Genomic DNA, 14,619 nt, shown 5'->3' on the forward strand with positions numbered 1-14,619 from the left:
CCCTTATCCCAACAACCCCAAAATAATCTTTACTTATAATACAACCTACCCAGGACTAATAAAACTTAATTTTTAAACACAATAAAATACATCAATTTAAACCATATTACTCTTTTAAAATTTAATTGTTTTACTTTAATACGTGTACAAAATCTCATTGATTTTCGTTGAGTAGTTTTTAAATTATAATGAAAGTCCACGTTTTTTTATTCACCCTCATACAAATAATTGATTAAGCTTTAAGTAACACCAAAATTGTAAAGGAAATATATTGGTTTCCAAGCTTTATTAGTTTAAGTTACACCTTGCACGAAGGTCACCTTCATGCAAAAAAGGACTCACAAGATGAACATGAGCTTTAAGTAACACCAACAATGTAAAGGAAATATGGCAGTATCCCAACAAGGATGTAAATGTCCCCTCCATGCAGAAATGGGCTCACAAGTAAAACAACTAATCTTCTGTAAGCCAACTGGTGGGACTTACAGTTAAGTAGTAAGAGTTTCAAAGCCTGCAACCCTAACTACTCAGCCACAGAGGCCAATATAACCAAAAGCAAGAAACTTAACAATCTTTGCTCAGTTCTGTTTGGTTCCGGCAACAGACTCAACAATGTGTTTATTAGCATATACCTTCCTATACAATTAAACTAAAATAAAACAATTTTCTTGAACTTACTATATTTATCATATAAAAATATTATGCAAAAGAAAATGAAAAGAAGCTTTGACATACTTGTGACTTTCTTGTAGCATACTGGACAATTCCTGGAGCTGTTTAAACTGCTTTACCTGGAATTGTTGTTTCTCTATCTCCCTCTTTAACTTTTCATTTTGATTACGTAATTCATCTAAAATACAAATCATGATAAAATCTTTTAATACTTTATTATTTTCACACATTTGAAATTATACTATAACCATTATTTTATTGCAATCAATAGTATTGCGAAATTGCAGTGTTGGTATAGTCTTATTCATGCTATAGTATATTCCTGTTTGAATTTTAATAGCCAATTATGAAAGGGACACCAGTGAGATTTTTAGACATGACAGGACTGGAAATAATTTTTTGAGATTAATGTTCCAAAATTTTATGACAAAACTTGTGTGCAAAAAATTTTTACCCGTTAAAAGTTTTTGTGTCTACATTTGACTAAAAAAGGGATCATGTATTGATGCCCGTGTCTGTCAAAAAACCCATATATGATAAAAACAATTTTTTTAACCCCACATGCTAAATTAAAATGGATATGTAAATTTTTCAATTTTTTGGGAAAAAAAATTTTCATTTTTGGAAGTTTCAAATATGCTTTTAAATTAAATAGTCAAAATCAGACCATGATAGAAGCAAGAAAAAACAGTGTTTATAAACCCCTGTTTTCAAAAGGGGGAAATTTTATATCTGTCAGTTGCCTAAAGTTTAAGTTTTTCTATTCCATAATCCTATATCATTTACTGTTGAATTAAACATGGTCTTACCTAGCTGTGTTTGATTTAAGTTTGTGGTGTTACCATAGGAGTCTTGATTCTGTACTTTCTGTTGTAATCTTTTATTTTCAGCAGCATATGACTGAATTTTATCTTTCAACATCTCCTGAAATAGTTAAAGTATAAACAAGTTAGATTACAATTCAATCTACAGATAAGCATACGTATTACATATGATATTACTGAACCATTCTTTAAGTAGGTGTTACTGAATGAGTATTAATTTTAATACTCAATTTATTAAATAAAATCATATTATGCGAGCTTTTGGAAAATAATAATAAAGGTTTTCAGCTAAGAGTAATTTTTCATTGACCCACCTATAGTGTAACGCTAACATTATATCGCGCCTTTACGCTATGTTTCTATATAACACAAATGATGTCACATTAATAAAGTGTTGTTACACTAGTGTTATATTGTTTATTACACTCATGGCCATGGCTTCAGGATAATATGATCTATACTCCATTCTTAATAGTATGCACACATCAGTACTGTTTTATGGATATTGCGTTTCAATAGAACATGTATCTGTTAAAGTAATGAGCGCATGATAGAGTTTGGTTTCAAGGCAATTGACCATAAAAGGTCATACAAGATTATAACATAAATGAGTTAAGTATTCACCTTAAGTTAAGTATAAAGTATTTGTTTGCCTCAAACAATATACTTTAAGTTAACATATTCATACTTGATAAAACCTAAAATCTATTTAACAAAATCTCTAAGTATTAACTTCCAGACTTACAACATCAGTGAAAGCTTTCTGTAACGATGCTTTCAAATGTGCCTCAGTTGCCATGTTATCTTCGAGACTGGATTTTGTCAAGTCCTCATTGCGTCGTAATCGCTTATTTTCTTTACGTATTTCAGCCAGCTCATCTTTTAACTGTTTTACTTCAAGTTTACTCGTGTCTTCAGCCTGTGATCTAAAATAGTCATCTACAGCTCCATATGCTAATGCTGAAATATATGAATGTTTTAATGTTACATTATGCCCATCCAAGCATAAATAGTGGGTGCACAGGTCAAAGTCAAAATAACTTTAGATTTTCCCTTAATTGTTTTTAATTTTACAGTCCAGTTCATGTGTGTAATTAATATTAAATAGCCTACCTGACTCACAGAAAATGCTATAGTCATCCTTCAAAATGTATCATAATTCATTAATGTTCAAGTGACAAAGAAGAGTCTTTTAATATTTTATGCAGTTGTTATATTTCTATCCTACATATCTTTCATTATCAATTATAAGTCAATGAACATTGAAAAGTCAATCTTTTTAATATCTACCAATTCAGCTCAACTTGACAATAAAAAAGATATAAGCATAATGTTACTGTAACTTGTTCAGTTTCCTATTATGAATTTGGAACACGCCATTCAAAATTTATTGGATTTCAATATGGAAACACGAAAAAAATAAGCAACAAATATAGAGCCTTTACTTTCCAGTTAACTCCAGCTTGACACTGCATATCAAGCTATTTTTCTGTATAAGAAGACATGGTTCCAATTTGAGAATTAAATCTTTCATGATAAATGGGTAAAAATTTCAAACTTCTGTAAATAAAACAATGTTCAAATTCTACCATACCTTTAAATTTATTATTTTTGTGTAAAGATTTGGATCCGTTCCAGTATCGATCAACCAAGTCTAGTATCTGGAAGAGGAACAATCTAGATTCTGGGTTCTCAGATTTTAAAGGCACATTTTTAGTACTGGCTGAAAGTTCTTCAGGAGCCTTTCTTTGTACTGGCTGCTCACTTTCTTCATATTTCTCTGCTCTTGGTTGATCATAACTGTCTTTCTGAAAGATAATATAAGAGATAAATTGAACACTGAATATTTTTCTGCACTTCACCTGGTATTGGGTTCAACACATTTCATGTTCATTTTGTGAGGGGCTTTTCTGGGAGAGTTGAGAGTTCATAATTTATTATGTACATGGTGATATTAAATATAATTTATTAACACAGCCATCTAACATATTACATTTTTGAAAACAGGTATGGAAGAAGAAAAGCTATAGTCCAATGCTAATATTTTGTCTTTCTTGCAATACTATAAATAGTAACATTGTAAATAAAGTTAATAAACTAACCCTACTCCTACTATATGACTGCCTTTGTCCTGGCTCCACGTCTAAATCCTCGTCAGGGTCAGCACCTCTGGTTCTCTCTAGCTGTATCCTGGAGGGAGGTGCTGGGTACGAGTCTCTCTCAGCCATAATAAAACTGGCACCATTATCTTCAACATCATCAGCTATTCATTTAACCAAAACAAATCAATATGTTTGTACACATTTTTAGATTACATAATTAAATGGTTATTTTAACTATACTTTTTTAGCTTGATTGTGATATTAGCTTAGAGTTTATTCAACTTAATCACATTAACTGCCCTAAATAGGCTTGTCCACCTTAAAATCTCTCAAAACCATTCATCATTTTAAAAAAAGAACAGAATGAAGAGTTAACAGTGCGGACCATGATCTTGGTCCGCAGTCATCAATAAGGTAGTTTCAGTTGTAGCAAGCAGACTTAGGTTTAAACTTATATCGTCAAGTCTGTTTTCTGGAAATTACCAGTTCTGTTTCCATATAAAGAAACAGGGTTATGACCTTTTTATGGCTTCAAGTAATGATCACCCAGTTGAGTATCAGACAACTGAACAATATGACCACATTAAACCAAGTGGTTAACAATTTTTACATCAAATCATAATTATGCTCTTTACTTCTACAGATTCAAATTTCTATACCAATTTACTGGAAACTTAGTGAAATTAACTTGGTTTTATTTCCAGTCTGACAATGCTCCTAGAGTCATAGGTTATAAACATGGTAAGTCACTCACCTGTTTCAGGGTTTGGAGTAAAGAATCCATGACTTTTGAATTTATTATAAGCATCTGCCTCATCATCAAACTCTAGGTTAGGATCTCTGTTCCTGGCTGGACCATCATTATCTGAGGGTGGGAACAATTCAACATCAGGTATATTTGGGTACTTTTTCTTATAAGCTGCTATAACATCATCCATCTCTGTTGGTACTTTATTCTTCTTTGGCTGAAACTGTTGGTAGTTTTATCATATAAATTGGTCTTTAACTATAATATAATCTACAAAAGCCAGAGGAGTTGAGTTGGATGCTACACCAGAGTCCTTTATCAGAACCGTTAAGTTTTATTGCTTGTAACCAAACACTGCATTAAACATACGCAACAAATGACATAATTATATCTAAATGATATACATTGATGTCACTAGTGCTTTTAAACTTGAATGAAAAGACACCTAAACTGAGAAAAGTGATGGTCCTTAAAAAAACCATGTGGAGGTCCTATGCGCAAACTTATCCACAACATTATCACGAAAATCAAGTATTGCTACATTTTATCTCTTCACAAAAGTTAACACAATTAAAACAAACAATATCACACTATACTCACAATCAAATGATAAATCAGGAAAATTTTATTATGTACTTTTAAAAACATTTGCTATCTTTTACGACTACTTTTAGTATGTATCAAAAATAATCTGCATTAAAAAAGCAAAAATATTAATAATTTTTAGAAGAACATATGGCTGACTATTATGATAAGAGTATAATAAAACCATGCAACAATAAATTGTTACAGAGAAACCTGATGGGATAAACTTACCCGTTGTTCCGGTAAATCATCCGGCTGACGGGAAAGCTTCTTCAGACCTGAAAATATTTAACACATTTAAAGTCAATGTACATTATATATAGGGATGGCAACGAATACCAAAATTAATACTCGAGTACTCGGTCATTTTTCCGATCGAGTACTCGGTTACTCGGACGATTTCCAATGATCTTCAAAGATTATCACACATTTATCAACACCGTCCGTATGCTACTTTCGTTTTCTATTTACATTCATAGAATTCGTAACTATAGATAGGACTGCAAAGGAGACAAATTAACTAAAATTAAATCAACGACATTATACTTAGCTTTAGAACATTTTAATTAATGAAATATCAGGTTTAAAACATGTTAAGCAGTTGAAACATCTTTTTCTTCTTGTAATAAAATAGACTGATCGGCGGCAACAAAAGTTTAACCGGGACTAAATACTACCTTAATTATCATATCATAATAGCAATACGGCCCTTTGTTGTTTTCAAAAATGTTACCTTAAAACAAGATTCTGGTACAAACTGCATTGTGTTACACAATTAAAGGTTACTTAATATCATAAGAGGCCGGATGACGTAAGCGACACATGTGCGCGTGTCAAACTGTTGATCGCCTCATTAAATTTATGGTATCATTTTCGCACCTCTGCAAGGAAGTTGTGATTGCATTTAACAGGTATTTATGAAGGTATATGCACATCTCCGAATTTTTGAACTAATTGGATACACCAAACTGTCTAAAAAGCAAATAAAATGGAAATTATACATTTTTTCCGAGTAATCGAATATCATTTTTGTTAACCGATATTCGGACGTTCGATCGAGTACTCGGTTAACCGGTTACTCGTTGCCATCCCTAATTATATATAATAAATACAATATGATAGAAAATACTACAATATAAAAATAAAAAAGTTGTTTTTTTACATTACAAATTGAAATTGTTAAACATTTTGTGACAATTTCTACACTGTGAAAAGAATGGTGTCATCTAGTATGCACTTATTTTCATAACTTTTATAATTTTCAAATGGAGGATAAAAAATATATACATGAATGGCTATCATACATTAAGTTTAAGATAATACATAGTCAAAACATTTTGATGTGCCAAAGATAAATTTCTGGGATATTTTTGTTCTGGGTCAGAAACTTGCTTCTAGAGGGGAGATATTCCCCTTACACAAAATATCACAATGTCTCAAAGCATAGTACATTGGCACAATTACTTAGTTGGACTAAGATAATACAGACACTTACCAACAATGGAATAATCTTCTACAGAAGGTTCCTTCACATTAGACCCTGTCAATGGACGTGGTTTACTTAAATCACCTCCGGTTCTAGCTATCAGATCTAGTATCTCAACATCATCATCATCTAAAACTGTATACATACAATCAAATAACTCACAAAATAACAAATTTAAAAACTGAAATTATACTTTTACAGTTTATATAGACTGCATCAAGGAAACACTTTGACAAAATCAAACATTACAAAATAAAGCAAGCAAAAAAACATTTGATTATTGATAATATTTATATTTGATATATCCCTATGATGTATAATATTGAAATGACCTCTTTTTATATATATATATTCAGGGCCAAAAAAACCCTTCTTTGTAGAGGCCGAATATAGGCTGCTTCCCTTACCAAACTAGCCTCTTTTTTTCCCCAGTTTGGTCCTCAAAATTCCCCATTACAGTCTTTAGAAATTTCCCATAGAATTTAGAACAAAATTAAATGATGGTGTTGAATTTTAAAAAGGTCTTTTACTGCCTTATTAGTATTTCCCAGTGCTTTTTGCTTCTCTATTTTGAAAAACTTGTTAAAAGTTTGTGTTAAAATTTGAGACCCCTATCCCAAAGTATGCCAAAATCACGCATATTTTCCCCAAGAAAAAGGCTGAGGCCCCTTCCCCAAAAATGGTGTTTTGGCCCTGAATATTAGTAAATTATTATGCTGAACAATTAGGTAAGAATGAAACTAAAAACTGACAACACTGTTTTGCAGTGAGACTTTATCTTAGTATATATCTGATGTTATGTTATCTATATAAATGTAATAAGACTGTATAAACCGTTACTCTGATACTCTTTCCTCTGATACTCTTTCCTATATCATATATTCAAACAACAAACTTAGTTGAGTAATAAATGGTTTATTTTATCATACATGTAACAAAAAAAGGCTGAAAATTGCAAATATGGAGGCTTAATTTTACAGATGTCTTAAGTTTGAAATACCTCTTCCACTACCCATAGTTTTAACATGTTCTGCTCTAGGATTAGGGATTCTGGACGGAGGTTCCTCTCTGGTTGGGTGGTTTGTCATTTCAGTAGCTTGACTAGAACTGTAATGTATAAGAGCACCTTGTCTCTCCCTGTCCCGCACACTACGGTCATCTGTAAGTAATATAATAACATTTTAATAGTGTAAAAATGACTTTCAAAAATAATTATTTGAACATTGTCTAGCTTAACCATTTTTTGAAGTTGAATCATCAATGTCACTAAGAATGTTAACATTTCAGGAATGGCAAAATCAACTGTCCGTATTGCTGAAGTTGTCCCAAAGACTGTACAGACAAGTGGAAATTTTCAATAATTTACTATATAAATATTATATGAACAAGTTAAGAAATGCTTTAGATGAAAACAGACAAGTAACTAGAATTCAGATTTTGTTGACGCAGCATTTGGTCAGTGTAGACTCTGGTTCATTTAGGTAATACTGAACTTCAGAACTCTATCAGTAAGAGAAGTAGAACACAAAAGTAACACAGGTACAAGTTCAAGATGTCAGACAACTGCAAACCCTTAATTCAGCATTATTGGTTTTATATAGAAAAAGCCTAAATTTAGATAAATGCTTGAAAACTTGTCTCTTTGCATGTAAAACCTTGGGGTACTAAAGACATATCTGTAGTAAAATATCCAAAAATGAGTGTATTTGGGAAACAGTAAAGTTAAATTGTTATAAAATACTATACCAAGTTTCTGCAAGTTAGGCAGCATGTGTATTAGATACAGCCTATAATCTGTTTCTGTGCGAGTCACTGGGTTCAAACGCAGATCTAACTCCTTCAAATTGGGGTTGAACTTTAATTTCTTCAACTCATCTAATGTTTCTATGTTATTATAGTAACTGAATAATGAGTTAAGGACAAAACTTCAAATCTGCACAATAAGTTTCACTTTATAAGAATAAATAAATGTGAGACTATGAGTAAAGTACATGTAATTGTTTAAATATTGTTTTTGTTTTGCTTTTGTTTTCCTAATTGAAGTATTCAAGTATGAAAGTAAATGTAATTGCAACATTTTTATGTGAAGATGACAATAACCCAAAACCAAATTCTATGACTAAATTTGTACCCAATTATAAAAGTTACAAATTCCTTCTTCAATATTTAATCTACAAATAAATCCATATTGCAGTCAACAGTATTACAAATGATTCTCAAAGGACAGTATCAGGAAGGATTGATTTCATTCTGAATGCTTCATTAAAGAAATAAGAGTCCATGCTAAGACATCCAGAAATACAGCACTTCTTACTTGACATACCTTAACTTTTACCCTGATGAGACCGACTGATAAAACTGTTGTGTTAAGTCTTTGCCAGCAGTAAGGACCAAGCCAGTTTGCACATCCACAGTCTGCACTTTGACAAGGCTCATTGTACTGTTGGGTGACCAACTTCACATTTTCATCTTGATATTCCCAAAACAGAGAATTGTATTTAATAAGAACGCAGTAGGTCAATAAACTTAAATACAAGGGTTGTCCAAAAAATTCCTGCACTGCAGTTATTATTGTAAGAGTTATTAATAAAAAGTTATCAATTATAATTTATCACTTGAAGCAGAAATCTGTCTCAAATAAGAAAACAAAAGAAAAATCTGTGTAACCGGCGTGTCATGAAAAAGAATCATCATACAGTTACCTTAGTAACGTAATACCAGCGCACGACAAAAAATTGGGTTAGTTCATTACTTTGATTGCATTAATTTTTGTTGCTTGTAAAGTGGTATTTGCTTTTTATGTCATAACTTGTTTTACTGCCAGTAGAGGAATGATTATTGCAAAGTATTTTGTAGTTTTTATTGTTGTTATGCAACCTACATGTAACATATTCCACCAGTGCACGAATATATGGACAACCCTCGTCACATGTGCCGGCATTACGGACGGACGTCTGCCTGATCGGTTTTCATCGTCTACCGACTCTCTCCATTCTACAGAGCGTTTGTGCCATTTATAAACCAGCCATCATGACAATGAACTGGTCCCCCCTGCCATTTTAAGTTCTTTGTAGGTATCTGTTGGTGTTTTACCAATGCTTGTGCAAAATTTAATGATCGTCCGTACTTCCAGACGTTTAGCTATTGACATTTTCATGTAATGACAGTATTGACAACCACACGGAAATATTTGTTTATGACCGTTACAATTGAGCAAATGTTATCATATTTTCGAGTGATGTCAGGAATACATACACACACTTTCCCCTGAATTTTAGCATTTATATGTAGTATTTAAAGGATTGTGTGATGCATCAAATTAATGAACTAACCCAAATTTTTGTCGTGGGCCGGTATTACGTTACTATGGTAACTGTATGACGATTCTTTTTTACGACACCGGTTACACAGCTTTTTCTTTTGTTTTCTTATTTGCGACAGTTTTTCCCTTCGAGTGATATATAATTCATGCCTTTTTATCAGAAACTCTCGCGACATAACTGTAGTGCACAAATTTTGTGGACAACCCTCGTAAATAGATTTTGTGTGGTTATTTAGTGTCATAATGACTAATTTAAATTTCAAAGGATACAGATTTAACTTCTCCAAAAGTTTTAAGTGTTCCAAGCCCTGAAAAATCAAGACAAAATTTCAATTAAAATAGAGATTTAAAATGAAGTTCTAAAATGAATTTCTCAATAGGATGACAAATACTAGTATATCACAGTCAATCTTTATTCAGTTAAAGAATGCTATATTTAATGTTTGCTGTAGTACTATCCATTAATTCACAGGATTAAATGTTCGAACTCAAATGATTTTTCATTTATCTCTGATGGTCCCTTAAATATTAGTCAAATGAAATTAAACCTGGTCATCAAAACATGTTACCTACCTGAAGGCTAGATATATTATTTCTAGAAAGATCGAGATGTTTCAGTCTGGAAAACTTTCGTAGAGATGAACCAAGGCTGACAACTTTCTCATGATATGTACCTGGCAGGGCCAATGATTTAACATCCTCTGAAATAAAAACAATGACAGTTGTGGGACAATAATTGTGCAATTAATCTGAAAATGATTCAGGAGGTAGAACTCATCAAGGTGCATCTATATACACAGTTTGAAGCTTCTTTGTCAATGCTTTTTAATCATTTTATTTTATGACTACTAGTTTTATACTTTGTCATAGGTTAAACTGCCACGAATCCAATATGACCCATGACCTTTTCAAAAGAAGGTAAAACTCATCAATGAATTTATTTTCAATGTAATATCTTCGATGCTATAATTGAAGTTACATGTTTAAAGCCATAAACAAACATTTAATCAAATTTTCCCCGGTGAACACTGAACGTGCATGATGAGCACTTAAAATCCAGCTCTAGGTTTTCAAAATATACTAGAATGAAATTGTACACTGGCCCTAACTGACAGTACCAAATTGGTTAATTATTTACAATAGTTATTCAAACATCAGTTTAGAACCAAAGAAATGTAAATTTCATTATTTTCTGAGTGTCTGAAAAAATTAGGCTTTCAAATTCCATTTTAAATAAAAATATTTCCTGGCCAAATAATGTTAATCTTTTTAGAATTATTTTTGTCTAAATTATTCCAAACAAAGGAGGTTGTAATAGTGCCAGGACTATATTAGGGTCAGTTGCGACCAAAACTAAGTCCAGACCCAAAAAACACTGGTGACTTTGATATATAGTTTTGGTCACAACTGACCCTAATATGCGCTTACCTGTTCTATATTCGTCTTTTTATCAGTTTCCCGATTGACAAAACTGTTAAAATGTCCTCATTTTTTAAATAAATTTCCCATAATTGTTATGACTTCCTCACACCAGCTCATAAATGTATTTGTTTTTAAAAGAAGATTTATTTACAATGACATATTTTATAAGGCTGGATTTCTATTAAATCAACAGTATTAACTCTCAGTGTTATCATTTGACAATTATTTTCATGTATCATAATTATCTGGACATAAAATCTTTTTCTTATTGGTGATAACATCTTAATATTTTATTATATTTTCTTTTACAGATTGATAATAGATAACTTTGATTCTGGCCAATTCAATAATTTCTTCCTCAATATTTCCATCATTTTGTATGAACACCTTGATGAACTGAAATCTAATTGCAATAAAAAATGCCCTTTCACCCACACGTACGTCTTATTGACTTCCCATGCAGTCATATGCATGCAATACCTCACATTGAAAATAATGTGATCCAAACTTCTGTCCGCAGACAAATACAGTTGGATTACCCAGCATTTAACTGTTAAACCACAGTTTTCAAATATAACCTAATGGACTGGCTAATACTCTTTAATACTGTGTTATTTGTGTGAAAATTTAACTTCTCATTTTAAAACCTGTTTTTTTTGTTACAATCAAGTCTTTACTATAATGTATCCAGATATTAAACTTTTGGGTTCTTTAACCATTTAAATTTCAAATCAGTTTTATAAAAATATATTAAATTTCTGAACAAGTGCTAGGGTATTGAAATTCCAAAATTTGTCTGTTTTCATTTATTGAGTTTCATTATCACCTACTTTGGTAAAAGGATCACAAATTGTTTGAAGACAACCCAACTAATCTATTATAACAAATAAATATGTGCTTCAACTTCATAGGTTTGGCTTTAATAAATTTGCACATCAGTAATTTATGGCTATTTATCGCCACTGAATATCAATACACAGGATTATAGCCTTTCCTTACCAACAATTGGTCAACAAGTCTGGACTTGCATCTCTAACGAAATTTTAGGGAGGCCATTAGGTTTGCTACAAGATTATTCATTTTAGAAATTAACTAATGCATGCATTCAATAGAGAACACGAAATTTCAAATTAATTGAAAAATAATACATAACAACACGCACAACCAAAAAAAATAGGTACATTTTTTTGTGATTTTTTTCATGAAAAACCTGTCTAAAATCGTCTGTCAAAATTATTTTCATGATGAAATGCAAATAATCGAATAATAAAAATCTGGTGATGAATATTCAAAATAATTTGTGAAATGACTGCCAAAACAAATAAATACTTTACCTAAATTATCATGCTGCAAGCCGACACGATTCCGTATCAAGTCCTCGGTGAGTGTCAGCGCCATGTTTTCAAAACAAATTCGGACAGGTGCACTATCCGACAAATGAAAGGTATTCCGAAGTCGGTATGGGTTGCACAACACTATTTCTGGCCAACACAACTAAATTATTTTTGGCGGGAATCGTAGATTTATCTTGGATAATGCGCAACATGGTGATAATCTGCATTACCTTTGATAATCTGCTTATCTATTGTAATAAAATAATGCTTTGTTACTTAGAATGTGTTATTAATTAAGAAGACAGCAGATATAACTCTTATTTCTCACTTACATACTATGTAAATGTACCTGGATTATGCATAATCTGTAGAAACAAGATAGATCTAGCATAATCCATTTAGAAATGCAGAAAAGTGTAGGTCCCTGGAGAGTAAAATCCCGAGTTTCGGACAATTTCAATAAAACTTTTACCCACCTTAATAATGATATACATCATTAGAAAAGGCAAAGTGTAAATCAAGAAAATTTAACCAGTGAAATAAGATTTCCAACCTAAGTCTTTCAGATATACAAACCGGTTTCATCTTGGCACATACATAAGTTTTGAAGCAATTAATTTTCAAATTATAGCATCTGAAATCTCTCAATTATAATCGATCACATGATATATATTGGGCATAATGTCATAATGTCTTTCACAAAACATACAATATAATGGACGTATAAATTAACTTCAAGCTTCTGTTCAAAACTAATACATTAGAACAACAAGGTGCAAAGCTGTTTGGTTTTAAACATTAGTGGTATCAATAAAGATGACAAAAACACTATGTCTGTTATAACAAAATTTATTATACTTATTTGTACATAATATATTATCATGTATCTATTTTTTCTCTTTTAAAGGCAAATACATTTTTTTCTACAACCACTTAATTATAATGTGCATGTATATTATTATATCAACAAACAATATTTTTCATGTTGTTATCAAGGTACAGTAACTTCTTAAAATCAATACCAATCAATAGGGAACTATTTCATCATACATTATATTGTATCTTGTACTGTATTCTTACAAAGAACACAATCCTTGACACAGTTTATGCTGTAAAACTCTCAATTTGACTTGGTGCTTTGTCAATTAACAAAATGTGCACTGAAGCCGAAAAAAGTTATAAAGTATGCTTTAACATCAACTAGAACTCCGCGAGTCGGATGTGTCGCCTTGTGAACAATGTAGTTTAGGGGAAATGGCCAGGACAAAAATGAAATATGAAAAATAACAAAGGGCAATAACTAAAAAAATAATAAGTGCAGAGCAGCAGTTTCTGTACACTGCACTTCTTATCAATAAGATCTATCATTCTATGATGTTTCAAGTCCATAGCTTTCATACTTGAGGAGAAATGACCAGGACAAAAATAAAGTAAGAAAATCAACAAAGGGCAATAACTCAAAAATAAGAAATGCAGAGTATCAGTTCTTATGCACTGCACTTCTTTTTAATGAGATCTATCATCCTATGAAGTTTCAAGTCCATAACTTTTATACTTTCGGAGAAATGGCCTGGACAAAAATAAAGTATGAAAATTAACAAAGGGCCATAACTCAAAAATTAAGAAATGCAGAGTACCGATTCTTGTGCACTGCACTTCTTAATAATGAAATCTATCATCCTATGAAGTTTCAAGTCCATAGCTTTTATAATTAAGGAGAAATGGCCCGGACAAAATTAAAGTATGAAAATAAACAAAGGGCAATAACTCAAAAAAAAAAAGAAATGCAGAGTACCAGTTCTTGTGCACTGCACTTCTTCTTAATGAGACCTATCATCCTATGAAGTTTCAAGTCCATGGCTTTTATACATTAGGAGAAATGGCCCGGACAAAAATAAAGTATGAAAATAAACAAAGGGCAATAACTCAAAAATAAGGAAGTGCGGAGTACTGGTTCTTGTGCACTGCACTTCTTAATAATGAGATCTATCATCCTATGAAGTTTCAAGTCCATAGCTTTTTTAGTTGAAGAGAAATGGCCCGGACAAAATTAAAGTATGAAAATTAACAAAGGGCAATAACTCAAAAAATAAGAACTGTAGAGTACCGGTCCATGTGCACTGC

The 14,619-nt window shown here is 31.7% G+C and overlaps 1 protein-coding gene across 1 annotated transcript; it reads right to left on the reverse strand.

Moving 5' to 3' along the window:
* Positions 1 to 735: 735 nt before the first annotated feature.
* On the reverse strand, positions 736 to 12,621 carry LOC132716671 (centrosomal protein of 72 kDa-like; the record flags this gene model as incomplete). Its single annotated transcript, XM_060699990.1, is given in 13 exon segments — positions 736 to 850; positions 1,482 to 1,596; positions 2,242 to 2,456; positions 3,091 to 3,304; positions 3,599 to 3,759; positions 4,353 to 4,569; positions 5,163 to 5,209; positions 6,427 to 6,552; positions 7,418 to 7,576; positions 8,164 to 8,318; positions 10,010 to 10,047; positions 10,313 to 10,440; positions 12,496 to 12,621. Coding segments are annotated over 13 exon segments (1,754 nt in total), but the record flags the coding sequence as incomplete, so codon positions are not given.
* Positions 12,622 to 14,619: the final 1,998 nt, after the last annotated feature.

The sequence above is a fragment of the Ruditapes philippinarum genome, unplaced genomic scaffold, assembly GCF_026571515.1.
Source record: "Ruditapes philippinarum isolate M1 unplaced genomic scaffold, ASM2657151v2 ctg4415_1_1_1_1, whole genome shotgun sequence".
NCBI classification, from domain to species: Eukaryota; Metazoa; Mollusca; class Bivalvia; order Venerida; family Veneridae; genus Ruditapes; species Ruditapes philippinarum.